The following is a 20,163-nucleotide window of genomic DNA, read 5'->3' on the forward strand; positions in this document are numbered from 1 at the left end:
ACTTCACAAACGTCTATTGTTAAAACAGTATTGGAACTGTTTTATATTTTAATATTTTCTAGGTTATATATCGATTTCATTCTATCCCCATGTTTACTATCTTATATACAGGTGTGTTACATTATGACTGTAACCAATATAGAACCTAGGCGGAACATATTGTATATCCTTCCCTGACACTTCATTTAAATACAGTAGTATTCTGAGAAGTCTAGTCACATTTAAATGCTTATTATATATCACACACAAGAAATTAAGAAAGAGCTAGAACACTTCAAAAGTGAAGTAGTTATTAGATAGGATAGGGTTTTAGAGTTCAAAATTGATTTGTAATGTTATCACAGACAACGACAGTTGAAAATGTAAATATATTAATATATTGATGATTGTTTTTCAAAAGTACATGTCAAATTGGTTATGTAAGATTGAACGTTTTCATTTAATTTTACAAAAATAAATATACTCAAAACACGTGGAGACGTTTATATTTGTGCACATGGCGCATGAATTACCGAAGAGTGTTCATAGTTTAATATTCTCTTGCTTATATATTTATTCCACACATTATCCCCATATTTACTATCTTATATACAGCTGTTACATTATGACTTTAACCAAAAAAAGAGCCTAGGAGGGACATCCTGTGTATCCTTCCCTGACACTTCATCTAAATGCAGTAGTATTCTGAGAAGTCTCGTCACTTTTAAATGCTTATTTTATACTACACACAAGAAATTAAGGAAGAGAACACTTCTACAGGGAAGTAATTATTATATACGATTGAGACTAGCAACATGTACGCTGTGTAATGTCTTCAAAATATGTCTCCTGAATGAATTTTCTTATATCAGATAATACAAAAATGTCTAACAGACTATTTAATGTAAAAAGACTGATCTACATAATGCAAAATCATTAAATTTTTTATTAGTTATGGAGCCACCCTACTTTTTAGGGTGCAAATGTACGGCACACAAAATACAGAGATATTACAGTATTTTCACTTTATTTTCAAATTCAAAATGACCACCAAAGAAATAAAGCACAGGTCATACAATCATGGTGGTAACTAAGTTTATATCCTAGATTTATTTGGGGAGGTTTTTTTTTAAATTAAATGAATTGCTATAACAAGTGTTTGTGTGAATTAAGTTCAAAATAATTCCAAAGAATAAACTCTGAGTCAGTGATTTCAGTTTTGTATGAAAATACAAGAAACTAAGATAGTCAAGAGAAAAATTTATACAACAATAATGACCACATAGCACTAATTAGTTGATACTGCAAGATTCCATGAAGTCAATAACCATCTGTGACAAGAATGGGCTGTTTTATCGAAACATTTAACCATTTTATTGTAACAAGTTGTTTTTTTTTAATCAACTGAGGCCAGTTTAGCAGGAACTCCCCGTATATCCCTCTTTCTATAACACAATAGTAACAGTGTTAACTCTGCTGAACAGACCTCTGGTGTCATAATAAACTACAGGGTCAGTACATGCTGTGAGAAGATTGCACAGTTCTTGTCTGGTTGATTATAATGAACCATCATGTGAGCTAGGTAACCCAACAGAATCTTATCAGGACTACACAAACACAATAGATGACCAGTTCATGACAATGGCAAAGATCTTGTCAGTCAGTCTATGAACACACTGTAAAATAGTTCCTGGTCAGTCGTCGCCGATATCAAACTTGAGATTGACGGGGGAGAGACACACGGAGGGGGTCCTGGTGCTGATGTTGAGGGGGTCGGGACAGATGGAGCCCAGGCTGTCATCCATCCTGACGGGGTGGGGGTACGCCCCCTCACTCCTGGCCCGCCTGTTTTGGATATCTTTAAGGATTCCCTTGGCCTCCTCTCTCCTCTGTAAATACACATGTAATAGTGTAAATTACAAATATCAATACATTAGTACATGTATAATGGAACAATTGGGAAGATATACTGGTACTAGTACAAACTGCTACTATAAAACAGTAATCTTCTCTCTTTGTATTCATTCATTCATTAAATTCATATAATTGTAAATTTTTGTCAGAAGAGAGTCTAATCTTGACTTTGGTCAATTGGATAAGTAAAAATCGAGAGTGTAAGTACACTGTATATTATAGCATTACAGAATACAAGAGTATCTAGAGAAAAAATATGAACTTGAAGAACTGGAGGATGTTGTTTAGGAATGTCTAGATAATTCGATATGAAAGTGTTTTAGGATAATCAAATATATAAGATGTAATTAGACAGAATTAAAATGTTTCCTATGATGCGGTGTAATGAGACAAACTCGGACTCTGACCTCGGGGAACTCTGTACACTTCTGGGCGGCAGCGTAAGCATCATCTAGGTTGTTCCTCAACAGGTGATAGTTAGCCAAGTACTTGTAGGCTTGACTCTGATCCTCTGCACTGAACGTCTGTAAAAACATAAGTGGGTCTATATACAACATATCTATGTAACATGCATAAATAACATGTCTATATTACATGTCCTATCTATAGTTTATAGTAGTTAGGTACTTGTAAGCTCGACGCCGATACTCTGCATTAACGGTCTATAAAATTAACAGTGTGTCTATATAACAGATCTATAAAATAACCCTATCTAACATACCTATATAACATATAAGATCTATAGAACTCATATTTATTTCTAACATGTTAGATCTGTATTTCAATTACATTTCAGAACCATATAAATAACATGTTATACCTATATAACATATCAATTTAATATGTCATACTTACATAACATGTAAGAGAGCTATATAACATGCCAGTTTCATGTAATATGTCAGACCTAAATAACATGTTAGATATATATGTAACATGCCAGCTTCATGTAATATGTCAGACCTAAATAACATGTTAGATATATATGTAACATGCCAGTTTCATGTAATATGTCAGACCTAAATAACATGTTAGATATATATGTAACATGCCAGTTTCATGTAATATGTCAGACCTAAATAACATGTTAGATATATATGTAACATGCCAGTTTCATTAATATGTCAGACCTAAATAACATGTTAGATATATATGTAACATGCCAGTTTCATGTAATATGTCAGACCTAAATAACATGTTAGATATATATGTAACATGCCAGTTTCATGTAATATGTCAGACCTAAATAACATGTTAGATATATATGTAACATGCCAGTTTCATTAATATGTCAGACCTAAATAACATGTTAGATATATATGTAACATGCCAGTTTCATGTAATATGTCAGATCTAAATACATGTTAGATATATATGTAACATGCCAGTTTCATGTAATATGTCAGATCTTTATATATATATACACACATATATATATATATATATATATATATATATATATATATATATATATATATATATATATATATATATATATAAAGTAAACATGCTAAGTGTGTTTTTCTTAATGTTAAGTCTTTATTTATATATGTTACTTTTTCAACTTTGTAATAAACATGTCAAAATTAATATTCATTTAATGCTGTTTTTAGTATTTGAATATTCATTATAAATGCTGCTTTTAGGATCTTGAACATACTCAAATGATAATGTAGCCAAATATCAGTCTTATTTAGGAACACATTTTTAACAAATGTAAATATACAAAATGTAGGTCAACATCATAAACACTTCACACAAATGTGACCTTTGACCTTGCTGTGATCTACTGACCCCCATTCTGTTGGCCTCATTGATGTACTCGGTGTATGCCGAGGCTGCTTGGTCCTCCTCATTGAGGCGCTCATGTAACCTGAAACAGAAAATTACTGTATGCTATACTGTGTCAATAGAACTTATATAACCTGAAAGGGAAAGTTACTATACACTGTGCTGTGTCTATAAACCTCGTGTTACCTGAAACAAACAGTTACTGTTACAGTACATTATACTGTGTCAATAGACCTCGTGTAACCTGAAACAGATAGTTACTGTACATTATACTGTGTCAATAGACCTTGTGTAACCTGAAACAGATAGTTACTGTACATTATACTGTGTCAATAGACCTTGTGTAACCTGAAACAGATAATTACTGTACATTATACTGTGTCAATAGACCTTGTGTAACCTGAAACAGGTAGTTACTGTACATTTACTGTGTCAATAGACCTTGTGTAACCTGAAACAGGTAGTTACTGTACATTTACTGTGTCAATAGACCTTGTGTAACCTAAAACAGATAGTTACTGTACACTTACTTTGTCAATAGACCTTGTGTAACCTAAAACAGATAGTTACTGTACACTTACTTTGTCAATAGACCTTGTGTTACCTAAAACAGATAGTTACTGTACATTTACTTTGTCAATAGACCTTGTGTAACCTGAAACAGATAGTTACTGTACATTTACTGTGTCAATAGACCTTGTGTAACCTGAAACAGATAGTTACTGTACATTTACTTTGTCAATAGACCTTGTGTAACCTAAAACAGATAGTTACTGTACATTTACTTTGTCAATAGACATTGTGTAACCTAAAACAGATAGTTACTGTACATTTTACTGTGTCAATAGACCTTGAGTTACCTGAAACAGATAGTTACTGTACATTTCACAGTGTCAATAGACCTCGTGTAACCTGAAACAGATAGTTACTGTACATTTTACTGTGTCAATAGACCTTGTGTAACCTGAAACGTCAGACAGTTACTGTACATTATACTGTGTCAATAGACCTCGTGTAACCTGACACAGATAGTTACTGTACATCATACTGTGTCAATAGACCTCGTGTAACCTGAAACAGACAGTTACTGTACATTATACTGTGTCAATAAAACCTCACGTAACAGATAACTAGACACTGTACATTATGTTAATAGACCCTTAACTTATTAAAACCAATTCTAAATAGACCTTGTGTCTTACTTTGCGAGTTTAATCAGGGCCATTCCTTCCATATCTCCCACTACATGAGCCTTCCAGAAGCATTTCTTGGCCTCCTGCAGTCGTTCTAGTTTCTCATAAGATTCACCAAGTGCCATGGCCATTCTTGAATCGTTTGGCCTAAGAAAACCAATCAGAAAACGAGGGAATGAGGTCTTAACGATAATAGTGAAATCCACGTACTACTGCTTAGAACTGAAGATGTGTAAGAACTGCAAGACAAGAACCTTAAGTGATTTTGATCACTTATTTTTGTCCAAATAAAATTGAATTTGAAAATTACAATCAACTTAATCTGTATATTTGAAGTATGTTGTATGTTGTAGAACAAAAACTAATAGATGTTTTAAAAGATGTCTTTTACATGTCAAAATAATTCATAGAGTATTTTATTGCTCACAGACTATGAGTCCAAATTTATATCAACTATTCTAACAGGTCTTTATTTTATTTTTTTTTTTTTTTTTTTTTTAAACTTTATTGATATCCCTAAGACTAAAAGCTCTGCAATAACATAATGTCCTGATTTCAAAACCAAAATATTTATATTTTTATCTAAATAATTGATAAATGATATTTGAAATTATAAGGTAGATCTGATGGTTAACTATCAAGTCTCCTTAAGCATTGAGGAAATATATTAGGTTACAATAATATATATGAGATCTACATTTTTAGAATCAAGTAACTATGGTAACCTTAACTTCTGGGCCTGTCTGTAGTAATACAAACAATAGAACAGCATCATAAGATTTAAACACCTACCTTAATTTCTGGGCCTGTCTGTAGTAATACAAACAATAGAATGGCATCTTAAGGATCTCATACGTCTGTCCCAGACCATACCAGGCTCGGTAATCTCGTATGTTGATTTCTGAAAAAAAGTATATGTATAGTGGTAGCTTAAATCCATGCTTTAGGATTGATTTTTTCTATCTAATGCTCTCATTACTCTAATGGGAGGTAAAAAAAGAAATGTAAGTGTTGCCTATTGTATTGAATTTTAAAATTAGAATTGCAACTTGCCTGACTGAAAACCAATTCATCCCTATTGTCTATCTATCTGATAAGCTAATCCTTCCTATCCTATTACCTGAAAATTGTAAACAAACTTAAAGCCTGTTTGTAGACCTCATTAACATTTATCCTGTCAGTAGGCCTGTTACTTACCTAAAAGTATGTCTGAAGACCTTGCTAACCTATAGCCTGTCATAAGACCTCATTAACCTATAGCCTGTCTGTAGGCCTCACTAACCTTTAGCCTGTCTGTAGGCCTCACTAACCTATAGCCTGTCTGTAGGCCTCACTAACTTAAAGTCTGTCTGTAGGCCTCACTAACCTTTAGCCTGTCTGTAGGCCTCACTAACCTTTAGCCTGTCTGTAGGCCTCACTAACCTATAGCCTGTCTGTAGACCCCACTCACCTATAGCCTGTCTGTAGACCTCACTTACCCATAGCCTGTCTGTAGGCCTCACTAACCTATAGCCTGTCTGTAGACCCCACTCACCTATAGCCTGTCTGTAGACCTCACTTACCCATAGCCTGTCTGTAGACCTCACTAACCTATAGCCTGTCTGTAGACCTCACTAACCTATAGCCTGTCTGTAGACCTAACTAACCCATAGCCTGTCTGTAGACCTCACTCACCTATAGCCTGTCTGTAGACCTCACTTACCCATAGCCTGTCTGTAGACCTCACTAACCTATAGCCTGTCTGTAGACTTCACTAACCTATAGCCTGTCTGTAGACCTCACTAACCTATAGCCTGTCTGTAGACCTCACTAACCCATAGCCTGTCTGTAGACCTCACTAACCTATAGCCTGTCTTAAGGCCTCACTAACCTATAGCTTGTCTGTAGGCTTGAATGGCGGCTGTCGTATTCTTCAGCTCCATGAACTCGTGCCCCATCAGAGTCCAGGCGGACAGGTACTGGGGGTTCAGCTTCAGGGCTCTCTGGAAATACAGCACTGCCTTCTCATGCTGCTGCCGCAGAGAGTAGTAATTACCTGATATAGAAAACTCCTTTCATAAAAAAATGCCAAGAGCTGACAGCTAAGCAGTATATAGCTAATCCCCGAGGGCAGATTCTAAAAGTCAGAAGACAACATTGCTTTATATTTTAAGATGCAGATATGCATGTTCCTATTTATATTTTAGACAGAATGGGTCTAGGTACTTAATAACTCTAAATAACTCTCATAGTCATATGCCACCGAGCAATGGCTTTAGAATCTATCATAATGTGAAAACTGACACTTATGTTCAAATAAAATATCTTAAAATGAGTCCTTGAATATAACCAATCTCTTTAAATAACATTGAATGCTCATGTAGCAGGCTTTACCTATAACTACACAGGTCTCCTCTCTGTATTTGTCAATGTCACAACACCTGTGAGCCAGGTGAGCTAAATCAGCCCGCATTTCCTAGAAAAAAAAATTTACAAAGATCTTCAACACTTGATAATCAAAAAGGGTTAATCTGATGGACAAGACTTGGCATCTTCTGACCTTGATGTAGAGAGTATTGGAGAAGTAGTCCATATTCTCCAGTCTGTAGGGGTCCATCTCTGTCAGCTCAGTGAAGGCGTTGACTGCCATATCTACCTCTGTCAACAAACAAAGGTGAAAATACATAAAACACTACAGGTAATTATTACAGGTATATTTGAAAATGCATTGTTTAATATCCACTTAAATTTGTTAACAACTAATTAGAAATACACAAAGGACTTCTCAAGTTATTCCTTCTTCCATCCTAACCAACCCCTTACGTGAGGCCCAGGAGCAATATTGCAGACTTGAAGGAAAGCGTACTGATTAAAAGAGGTGTTTGTGAAACACTTATGCCTCCCTCCCTTAAAGATTTTATTGAAGAAAATGAATGGAATCTGCAAATAGTTGAAATTTTTGAAATTGAGTCCAAGGGGAATAACTTTTGGAGCAATATCGCTGACTTGATGGAAATTAATTAAAGTCTGTCCCAAGTTATTGCTTCCATCATTTTTTGATGATTTTTAATAAAAATACAATTACCTGTGAAAGAAGTACAGTTGAAATTGATGAAAAGGTAAATATTCATGATATCTTCATTGACAAATTATTCAATTTTACTCATAAAAGTTTTTAGGAACAAAAACAAAATTCTTATGGAGATTTAAAATGGGAAATGTTTACATCTTTTTGTTGTGCGAGGGGATAATAAACCAGCGGAAGTACTTGGGACACCTCGCGCAATTTTTAAACGTTATCATCCGGGCTTATAAATGGCAGATGCAATGCAAAATCTCCGTAGACTTTCTATTTTGGAATGTGTATTGAAACCTGAAGTGGTAGAGGGGGCGTTTCAAAACAGATAATCTGGACATTTTTGATATTAGTGGATGAATGTAGTTTGGGCACAAAGGTATTTATTATTATCGAAATATCAAGCGAAAAGTGGTGGAAGCAAAAACTCTGGACAGAGTATAATTTTGTGATGCTAAAATAGCTCACTACCTTCACTAAATTAACTACATTGTATTGTTATTGCACAATACAAACATAGGTAATCATAGATTACTAAGCTCACCGAGACGGAGCATCACCCTTATGAGACATCACCTTCATAAGACCACCTTTATCATTTTATATGAAAATCATACTTTATGATCTTGGATATTCATGGATTCTGTTTTGACAAAATATTGTATATCATCTGATAATTTTTTTTATGATAATCATATGTTCATATGTTTATCAATTCAATGATATAAAATTAAATATTGCATCATGTCATATTTATAATATATATCATATAATACAATAAAATACCGTAATAAACAATAATGAGATATGATATTGTAACGTATGATATGACATTGTATTGTGTTATACCTTATTGTATTTGATCACATAATACAATATCATTAAATATAATACAATATACTATTATATTACAATATCATATTACATAATACATCATAACATTGAAACATGATATTCTATTGTATAATATAGTATGATATTGTATTGAATGACACTGAAACATATTTGATACATTATATGATATTATATCATATAATACAATATAATTTGATTCCAACATTGTATCTAATCAAATGATACGATATCATGTGATAAAGTAAAATATTATAAAATACATTATTATATGATACATATTGTATCATATGACACAATAATATATATTACAATATCATATAATACAATTTCATGTGATATGATAATATATCATATAAACCAATATCATATCATACAATATCGTATGATAAAATATAATATAATATTACAATATCATATAATACAATTTCATGTGATATAATTCTATATTACTGAAACCATGCAATATCATATTATAAATATTGACAATGTATGATACAATATTATAGAATATACAATATTGTATCATAGGATACAATATAATATTTTGCAATATCTTATGTAATTGTATCATTTGATAAAATAATAAATTAAAAATACAATATAATATTATACAATATTGTATCATAATATACAATACTATACATAACAATATCATGATACAATATCATATCATAAAATATCAAAAAAATTAATACAATATCATATCGTATCGTATAACTTTTTATAATATAACATATGATATCATATTGTATCATATCAAACAATATTGTTTCATATCATACAATACTATATCATAGGAATCATGTTATATCATTTATCAACAAACACATCTATCTATCGATCTGGTTTGAGTGAGGTAGGAGATTTCTTTAGCATCCTTGATAATGGAGATCAGGCTCTGCATCTGAAGCAACCTCTGCGTTTAATTTATAATAAAGTTAAATCAACTATGCAAGCTTTCATCTATATAACATGTGACCTGTTCCAAAAAACTAAACCTCATCCAGCATCCAAAACCTATGACTCAGATTCAGCATTCAAGCCCATCAGGTGCATTGGTATCATAAGACGCATCATCCATGCAAGTTTGGTGAAGTTTGGACCAGTAATAACTAAGATAACTTCATCAGAGGGCACTAGCAATTAAAACCTTTACTTCCTCCAGCATCCGCAACCTATGGCTCAGATTCAGCATCCATGCCTGTCAGGTGCATCTGTATCATAAAACACACTATCCATTCAAGTTTGGTGAGGTTAGGACCTGTAATAACTGAGATTAATTTTTAGCATCCTTGATAATGGAGATCAAGCTCTGCATCTGAAGCTACCTCTGCGATTCATTCATATTACAGTTAAATCAACTATGCAAGTTTGAAATAGTACTATCATCTATTAAACATGTGACCTGTTCCAAAAAACTTAACTTTATCCAGCATCCGAAACCTACGGCTCACACTCAGCATTCAAGCCTGTCAGGTGCATCAGTATCAAAAGACACACCATCCATGGAAGTCTGGTGAAGTAAGGACAAGTAGTAACTAAGATATCATCATCAGAGGGCACCTGTTTCAAAAACTTTATTTAACCAGCTCTTAAAACCTTAACCTCCTCCAGCATCCGAATCCTATTGCTCAGATTCAGCATTCAAGCTTATCAGGTGCATCAGTATCATAAGATGCACCATCCATACAAGTTTGGTGAAGTTAGGACCAGTAGTAACTAAGATATAATCATCAGAGGGCACCGGCAACAAAAACTTTAACCAGCTCTAAAAACCTTAACCTCTTCCAGCATCCGAAACCTATTGCTCATATTCAGCATTCAAGCTTGTCAGTGCATCAGTATCATAAGACGCATCATCCATACAAGTTTGGTGAAGTTAGGACCAGTAGTAACTTAGATATTGCTATCAATGGGCACCTGCAACAAAAACTTTAACCTGCTCCAAAAACCTTAACCTCCTCCAGCATCCGAAACCTATAGCTCAGATTCAGCACTCAAACCTGTCTGGTGCATCAGTATCATAAGACACACCATCCATGCAAGTTTGGTGAAGTACGGACCAGCAGTAACTAAGATATTGCTATCAAAGGGCACCTGCAACAAAAACTTTAACCTGGTCCAACAACCTTAACCTCCTCCAGCATCTGAAATTTAGGACCTAGATTCAGCATCCAAGTCTTTCAAGTCCATAAGTAGGTCCAGATGCATCATCCATGCAAGTTTGGTGAAGACAAGACAAGTAATAGCTTAGATACAGGACCTGCAACAAAAACTTTAACCAGGTCCGGACGCCGACGCCGACGCCGACGCCACCGCCGACGCCGACGCCGAGGGTATAGCATAAGCTCTCCTTGACTTCGTCTCGGTGAGCTAAAAATGTCTAAATTGTGTTGTACATTGAATATCTTTAAACTCTATAAATAAACTATTAATATTTTCTTTTAATGGGAGTTTTCCTCCTGGTCAATTTTACAGAAAATGGCTGTCACAATCATATCATACAGAAAAAAAATTATAAAGGGTAAACATCCAAATTAATTACATTCTAAACGAATAAAACTTAGTTCTTTCCATGGCATAAATTAATCTTTTTCTGTTGATATTATTTCTTTTTCAGTACAAATATTATGACTGCATTGATCAATCAATTCAAAAATTTGCACAGTAAAAATAACTTACTTGCCTGTGTGCAAAAAAGTACCTGACTAAAAATATTTTCAATCCGTTTTAATCGTCATTTTTTTTTTTTTAAATGTACTTGCTAGCAAATTTTTTTTCTGTCTGCTTTTTTTCCCAGAAGTTTGTACAAAAAATATTCCCATCTATGTAATTAAACTTTAAACCAGGCAAACACACAGTATTTTAAAGAGTTTATACTTGAGGACCATGTTTATAAAAATTATTGATCTTTAAGATATAAGACTTTAGAGGAAAATGACACAAAATGAAAGTACACCCCCCCCCCCCCCAAAAAACCCCAGCACTTAAAAAAAGAAAAAAATATTTCCACAGTTGTTTGACTTCCTTATAATTAATATGGAGTCCTTTCCTCACGAAACGTAAGTACATCATACATTCATCAGTATCCTCTTTTTATTATTATATAAACTATAATAATGTTTTCAATTTTGTTAATGGAATAATTGATTAAGAATAAAAATGATAGAAGTATATATTTCAAAAAATAACAATAATATAGATATGAGGGACTCCAGAACATGTCAGAGTCCGTGTTTGTGGGACTCTGTGAGATAGTGGGGACCACAAAACAGGTGGCTATCAGGAGGGAGACAAGGGACATCAAGGAGATGGTGGACAGACGAGTGGCACCTAATGATGGGATCATTGAGATGGTGAGTGGAAGTCAGAGAGAAGGATTGAGACTGAAGGGATCAGATGTGGACATTATGTACTGGCTAAACAACCACCGAGTGATCATGGACATGTCTCAGTCTGAGTATTACAACACAGCCAATACAACCTTGATTCTCTCTGATAGTTCTGAGAGTCCACCAGGATTCACTTTACTTCAGTTACTGACACCAACGACATACAGAGAAGTCCAATCAGCATGTGTCAGAATGAATGGCAGAGTCTATATATCTAGTTCTATATGGAGACAGTTAACTTGTTCAGCATCAATGCCTAATTCTACTGTCCATGGACCCTGTGGTAGTGGTAATATGGGGGGATTAGAATATGACCATGCCCACTGTTTTGTTTGTGACTTTTGGCCTCTGTCTGCCTCCTCATGGATAGATAGATGTCACTCATGGCCTGATCCTGAAGTTGTTCATGATATTGTCAGAAATGGGTGTCATTTTGTAGCAATAGGACACCCATTAGGACCAAATGAAAACATAGCGTGGAGAATTTCTTTTTCTCTGGCAGAATATAAACTTGTGTATTCAATGAACCACAGTCAATTTTTAACATATGGGTTGTTAAAACTTTTCCTGAAGGAAGTCATAAATCATCAATCAGAAGAAACCAATAAACTGTTGTGTTCCTATCACATGAAGACAACCGTTTTCTGGGCCATTCAACAAAACACACTACCTCACTGGTGTCCACAAAATCTCCTGGCCGGTTTCTGGGTCTGCTTTAAACTCCTACTTAAATGGGTGTCTGAGGGAGTTTGTCCGAACTTTTTCATCCCACAAAACAACATGTTTTTGACAAAGGTCTATGGACCAGCACAAAACAGATTGTTCCTACAGTTACATGAACTGTACAAGAAAGGTCTGGCCTGTCTGTTACAGAGTTCCTCTATCAGGGCCTTCATCATTAATGTCCTGTACAATCCTAGACTTTTTATTTGTACAGATGAGAGATTAATGAGGAGTGAAGTTGATTATGATGTAGAACTTGTTAATGAGACCTCTTACATTGCTGCAACTAGGACAAATAGCCATAACAAATACATACACACAATAGAACAGTTGGTAGAGTCACCCCTGACACAATATCAAGCTGTTGCATTACAGAGACTTACAGCCTTCATATTTCAGAGTATATCCTTTACATTACACAACGAATACATAAACACAGGTGTCAACAAACAGATGTATATTGCAGACAAAATGTCCTGTTATATGCTGAAATTAGCAGCCAAGTTTTGGTGTGTATCCGACATGTTGTACATTGTCATGTATTATTACAAGACATTCAGATACAGGGAAGCTTTATTTGTTATAGAGATGACAAAGGTCAAGTTAGCACAACCATGTCTCTTGTATAGGGGACGTGTAGACAGAGAGAGGTATACTGAGGCTGTAGGGGGACAGTCCTGGTCTACAAAGATCAGACAGGCCGTAGCATGGGATATCAGACTTGACAACAGAATCTGTTATATCAGTGAACTAATACCAGAACAACAGTCTGCTCTACAGAACAGAGTGCCTTTATTAGTTATCCCCTTGTATGTATTGTTACACTTCCTAGAGTTCTTGTGTTACAGACACATTGATACAACATTATCACAAGCAGCTCTAAATGAGCTACAGGACCTAGTCCACCATGATCAGGGACTGTATGTAAATGGTCTATACAGAGACATCTCCTGGGAGATCCTGGGGATCTGTCAACAGATCACAGGGAACCTCCAGGCTGCTCTATACTCATACCAACAGTCACTCGCACAATATCCATTACACAATATACAAACTGCTACACACAGGAGAATACATGATGTGGTTCAGTCTACACCACACCAGTAAATAAACCAGTATCTTGAAATATTAGACCAAGATTGAAAAGTCATCAACAAAAACAACATTTACACTAACTTTTTAAATAAGTTCTACCGTAATATATAAGGGAAAAAAAATCAAATACGTACAAAATTACGTACACTCCTTACAAATGCACATTTTTTGCATTCATTCGTAAATTGTTACAATAGGATAGTTTTTTTTCTGCCAGGGTTGGAGTTATCATGATAATTCATAATCTTAATATCAAAGATTTGCTAATTTGTTACTAGAAATCTCAAAGTGCTCTCCTTGATTGCAATTTAGAGATACAATATATATTAAAAAATAATGCTCTAGGCCTATATCTCCTCTCAGCCAATCAAATCATCTGACATAAATTAAGACCAACACTCAGCCTATCAAATCACCTGGCACAAATCAAGAACAATACCGAATCTATCAAATCACCTGGCACAAATCAAGACCAATACCGAATCTATCAAATCACCTGGCACTAATCAAGACCAATACCGAATCTATCAAATCACCTGACACAAATCAAGACCAATACCGAATCTATCAAATCACCTGACACAAATCAAGACCAATACTCAGTCTATCAAATCACCTGGCACAAATCAAGACCAATACCGAATCTATCACATCACCTGACACAAATCAAGACCAATACCGAATCTATCAAATCACCTGACACTAATCAAGACCAATACCGAATCTATCGAATCACCTGACACAAATTAAGAACAATGCTGAGTCTATCAAATCACCTGACACATATCAAAACCAATACTGATGTCTATCAAATTACCTGGCACAAATCAAGAACAATACCGGGTCTATCAAATCACCTGGCACTAATCAAGACCAATACCGATGTCTATCAAATCACCTGGCATTAATCAAGACCAATACCGAGTCTATCAAATCACCTGGCACAAATCAAGAACAATACCGAGTCCATCAAATCACCTGACACTTATCAAGACCAAAACTGATGTCTATCAAATCACCTGGCACTAATCAAGACCAATACCGAGTCTATCAAATCACCTGGCACTAATCAAGACCAACACCGATGTCTATCAAATCACCTGGCACTAATCAAGAACAATACCGATGTCTATTAAATCAACTGACACTAATCAAGACCAATACCGAGTGTATCAAATCACCTGACACATATCAAGAACAATACCGAGTCTATCAAATCACCTGGCACAAATCAAGAACAATACCGAGTCTATCAAATCACCTGGCACTAATTAAGACTAATACCGATGTCTATCAAATCACCTGGCACTAATCAAGACCAATACCAATGTCTATCAAATCCCCTGGCACTAATCAAGACCAATACCGATGTCTATTAAATCACTTGACACTTATCAAGACCAATTCCGATGTCTATCAAATCACCTGGCACTAATCAAGACCAATACCGAGTCTATTAAATCACTTGACACTTATCAAGACCAATTCCGATGTCTATCAAATCACCTGGCACAAATCAAGAACAATACCGATGTCTATCAAATCACCTGGCACAAATCAAGAACAATACCGATGTCTATTAAATCACTTGACACATATCAAGAACAATACCGAGTCTATCAAATCACCTGGCATTAATCATGACCAATACCGATGTCAATCAAATTACCTGGCACTAATCAAGACCAATACCGGTGTCTATCAATTCCCCTGGCACTAATCAAGACCAATACCGATGTCTATCAAATCACCTGGCACTAATCAAGACCAATACCGAGTCTATCAAATCACCTGGCACTAACCAAGACCAATACCGATGTCTATCAAATCACCTGGCACAAATCAAGAACAATACCGAGTCTATTAAATCACCTGACACTTATCAAGACCAATACCGATGTCTATCAAATCACCTGGCACAAATCAAGACCAATACCGAGTCTATCAAATCACCTGGCACTAATCAAGACCAATACCGATGTCTATCAAATCACCTGGCACAAATCAAGAACAATACCGATGTCTATCAAATCACCTGGCACAAATCAAGACCAATACCGAGTCTATCAAATCACCTGACACTTATCAAGACCAATACCGATGTCTATCAAATCACCTGGTACTAATCAAGACCAATACCGAGTCTATCAAATCACCTGGCACTAATCAAGACCAATACCGATGTCTATCAAATCACCTAGCACTAATCAAGACCAATTCCGATGTCTAACAAATCAGCTGACTCAAATCAAGACCAATACCGAGTTTATCAAATCACCTGGCACAAATCAAGAACAATACCGAGTCTATCAAATCACCTAGCACTAATCAAGACCAATTCCGATGTCTAACAAATCACCTGGCACAAATCAAGAACAATACCGAGTTTATCAAATCACCTGGCACAAATCAAGACCAATACCGATGTCTATCAAATCACCTGGCACTAATCAAGACCAATACCGAGTCTATCAAATCACCTGGCACTAATCAAGACCAACACCGATGTCTATCAAATCACCTGGCACAAATCAAGACCAATACCGATGTCTATCAAATCACCTGACACATATCAAGAACAATACCGAGTCTATCAAATCACCTGGCATTAATCAAGACCAATACCGATGTCAATCAAATTACCTGGCACTAATCAAGACCAATACCGGTGTCTATCAAATCACCTGGCACTAATCAAGACCAATACCGATGTCTATCAAATCACCTGGCACTAATCAAGACCAATACCGAGTCTATCAAATCACCTGGCACTAACCAAGACCAATACCGATGTCTATCAAATCACCTGGCACAAATCAAGAACAATACCGAGTCTTTTAAATCACCTGACACTTATCAAGACCAATACCGATGTCTATCAAATCACCTGGCACAAATCAAGACCAATACCGAGTCTATCAAATCACCTGGCACTAATCAAGACCAATACCGATGTCTATCAAATCTCCTGGCACAAATCAAGAACAATACCGATGTCTATCAAATCACCTGGCACAAATCAAGACCAATACCGAGTCTATCAAATCACCTGACACTTATCAAGAACAATACCGATGTCTATCAAATCACCTGGTACTAATCAAGACCAATACCGAGTCTATCAAATCACCTGACACTTATCAAGACCAATACCGATGTCTATCAAATCACCTAGCACTAATCAAGACCAATTCCGATGTCTTACAAATCAGCTGACTCAAATCAAGACCAATACCGAGTTTATCAAATCACCTGGCACAAATCAAGAACAATACCGAGTCTATCAAATTACCTGGCACTAATCAAGACCAATACCGATGTCTATCAAATCACCTGGCACTAATCAAGACCAATACCGAGTCTATCAAATCACCTGGCACTAATCAAGACCAACACCGATGTCTATCAAATCACCTGGCACTAATCAAGAACAATACCGATGTCTATTAAATCAACTGACACTAATCAAGACCAATACCGAGTGTATCAAATCACCTGACACATATCAAGAACAATACCGAGTCTATCAAATCACCTGGCACAAATCAAGAACAATACCGAGTCTATCAAATCACCTGGCACTAATCAAGACCAATACCGATGTCTATCAAATCACCTGGCACTAATCAAGACCAATACCAATGTCTATCAAATCCCCTGGCACTAATCAAGACCAATACCGATGTCTATTAAATCACTTGACACTTATCAAGACCAATTCCGATGTCTATCAAATCACCTGGCACTTATCAAGACCAATACCGATGTCAATCAAATCACCTGGCACAAATCAAGAACAATACCGATGTCTATCAAATCACCTGGCACAAATCAAGAACAATACCGATGTCTATTAAATCAGCTGACACTAATCAAGACCAATACCGAGTCTATCAAATCACCTGGCACTAATCAAGACCAACACCGATGTCTATCAAATCACCTGGCACTAATCAAGAACAATACCGATGTCTATTAAATCAACTGACACTAATCAAGACCAATACCGAGTGTATCAAATCACCTGACACATATCAAGAACAATACCGAGTCTATCAAATCACCTGGCACAAATCAAGAACAATACCGAGTCTATCAAATCACCTGGCACTAATTAAGACCAATACCGATGTCTATCAAATCACCTGGCACTAATCAAGACCAATACCAATGTCTATCAAATCCCCTGGCACTAATCAAGACCAATACCGATGTCTATTAAATCACTTGACACTTATCAAGACCAATTCCGATGTCTATCAAATCACCTGGCACTAATCAAGACCAATACCGAGTCTATTAAATCACTTGACACTTATCAAGACCAATTCCGATGTCTATCAAATCACCTGGCACAAATCAAGAACAATACCGATGTCTATCAAATCACCTGGCACAAATCAAGAACAATACCGATGTCTATTAAATCACTTGACACTTATCAAGACCAATTCCGATGTCTATCAAATCACCTGGCACAAATCAAGAACAATACCGATGTCTATCAAATCACCTGGCACAAATCAAGAACAATACCGATGTCTATTAAATCAGCTGACACTTATCAAGACCAATATCGATGTCTATCAAATCACCTGGCACAAATCAAGAACAATACCGAGTCTATCAAATCACCTAGCACTTATCAAGACCAATACCGATGTCTATCAAATCACCTGGCATTAATCAAGACCAATACCGAGTCTATCAAATCACCTGGCACTTATCAAGACCAATACCGATGTCAATCAAATCACCTGGCACAAATCAAGAACAATACCGAGTCTATTAAATCACCTGACACAAATCAAGACCAATACCGATGTCTATCAAATCACCTGGCACAAATCAAGAACAATACCGAGTCTATCAAATCACCTGACACTAATCAAGACCAATACCGATGTCTATCAAATCACCTCATACAACAGAGGACCTACCTCTCATGTTGTTGTTAGCCATGGCAACCTGTGACACTATGTAGGTACTCTTGACGAACCCTTTATCCATCAGGTGTTGGTAAATCTTGAGTCCCTCCTCATTCAACTGCAGTTCCAGGTAAATGTGACCCAGGAAGAAATGCTTCATCCAGTGATTGGGGAGGGAAAGTGCCAGCAGCTATAACAGTATCAAGGCAGTAAACATTTGTGCAGATAATTATTTTTAGTTTATTGTATTCAGTTTATGTATTACTGTGTTTAAGATTGCTTAAAATCAAACTATTGTAGTTTAAAGAGATTGTAACATATCAGCTACGAAAGAATCAAGGCATCTGACAATTTTATGGGAATTTATCTAATAAGACCAGTTTGTTATGCATGTATTCAGTTATCGTATCAATGAATTAAAGATTGCTTAAATCAATTTACCATAGTTAGTTAAAAGATTGTACAAATTTATTTTCTGTGTAGAATTAAGATCTAATCAAATCAGTTAATTAATAAAAGGGAAATAACTCACAGACTCCTTTTTTTGATGAAGAGCTCTTGTTCTAACCAATATAAGGGAGATAACTTACAGACTACTTGTCTTTGATGAGCGTCAATAGTTCTAACCAATAAGGGAGATAACTTACTGACTCCTTGTCTTTGATGAGGGTCACTAGTCCTAACCAATATAAGGGAGATAACTCACTGACTCCTTGTCTTTGATGAGTGTCACTAGTTCTAACCAATATAAGGGAGATAACTCCCATACAGAATTAATAGAAAATCATCATTTTCAATTTATAAAGATTTTTCTTTGATAGCTACTTTATATTGACTTACGTTCAGACAACCGTCACCGAGTGATCTGTCTCACAAATTAAAAGAAAATTCCAGATTTCGACCTTAAATGAATGTGACAATCAGAGGAAATCTTTGTTTATGTTCAAAATGAATCAGCAGATATAACTAGATGATGTCATTAGACAGTAATACCCGCACCGAGTATTTGCCCCTAAATAACACTGTTTTGTACCAGTTTAATTAAAAATGAAGGCAACATGCAAGCTCCTGTAATACATTTAAAAATTATAATTTTCATAACTGAAGGATGAGATCCCTTCCCATATGATAATACACATGAGCAGCACTTTACGTGCAATTTGGGGTTAAACTGTTTGCTGTGAATTTTTAGTTAATCAATAATCTTAACATTTCATGTCATAGAAAGTATAGTGGTC

General features: G+C 35.5%; 1 protein-coding gene and 1 pseudogene across 3 annotated transcripts; one reads left to right on the top strand and one right to left on the bottom strand.

Moving 5' to 3' along the window:
- Nucleotides 1-894: 894 nt before the first annotated feature.
- LOC128168497 (cell division cycle protein 23 homolog) lies at nt 895-19,605 on the bottom strand. 3 transcript variants are annotated; one of them, XM_052834702.1, is made up of 10 exons: nt 19,573-19,605; nt 18,938-19,115; nt 7,417-7,514; nt 7,251-7,332; nt 6,748-6,912; nt 5,670-5,778; nt 4,887-5,024; nt 3,688-3,766; nt 2,301-2,417; nt 895-1,868 (listed from the first exon to the last, which is right to left on the bottom strand). In XM_052834702.1, the coding sequence occupies exons 2-10, from the start codon at nt 19,083-19,085 to the stop codon at nt 1,674-1,676; spliced, it is 1,131 nt and encodes a 376-aa protein (XP_052690662.1). In that variant the 5' UTR covers nt 19,086-19,115; nt 19,573-19,605; the 3' UTR covers nt 895-1,673. The 3 variants fall into 3 exon arrangements, with proteins under 3 accessions (XP_052690662.1, XP_052690664.1, XP_052690663.1); XM_052834704.1 differs by lacking the exons at nt 18,938-19,115; nt 19,573-19,605 and adding an exon at nt 12,850-12,925; XM_052834703.1 differs by lacking the exons at nt 2,301-2,417; nt 19,573-19,605 and having other exon boundaries at nt 18,938-19,438.
- Nucleotides 11,817-14,388, top strand: LOC128168490 (uncharacterized; annotated as a pseudogene).
- Nucleotides 19,606-20,163: the final 558 nt, after the last annotated feature.

This window comes from Crassostrea angulata, unplaced genomic scaffold (genome assembly GCF_025612915.1).
Source record: "Crassostrea angulata isolate pt1a10 unplaced genomic scaffold, ASM2561291v2 HiC_scaffold_1, whole genome shotgun sequence".
NCBI lineage: Eukaryota > Metazoa > Mollusca > Bivalvia > Ostreida > Ostreidae > Magallana > Magallana angulata.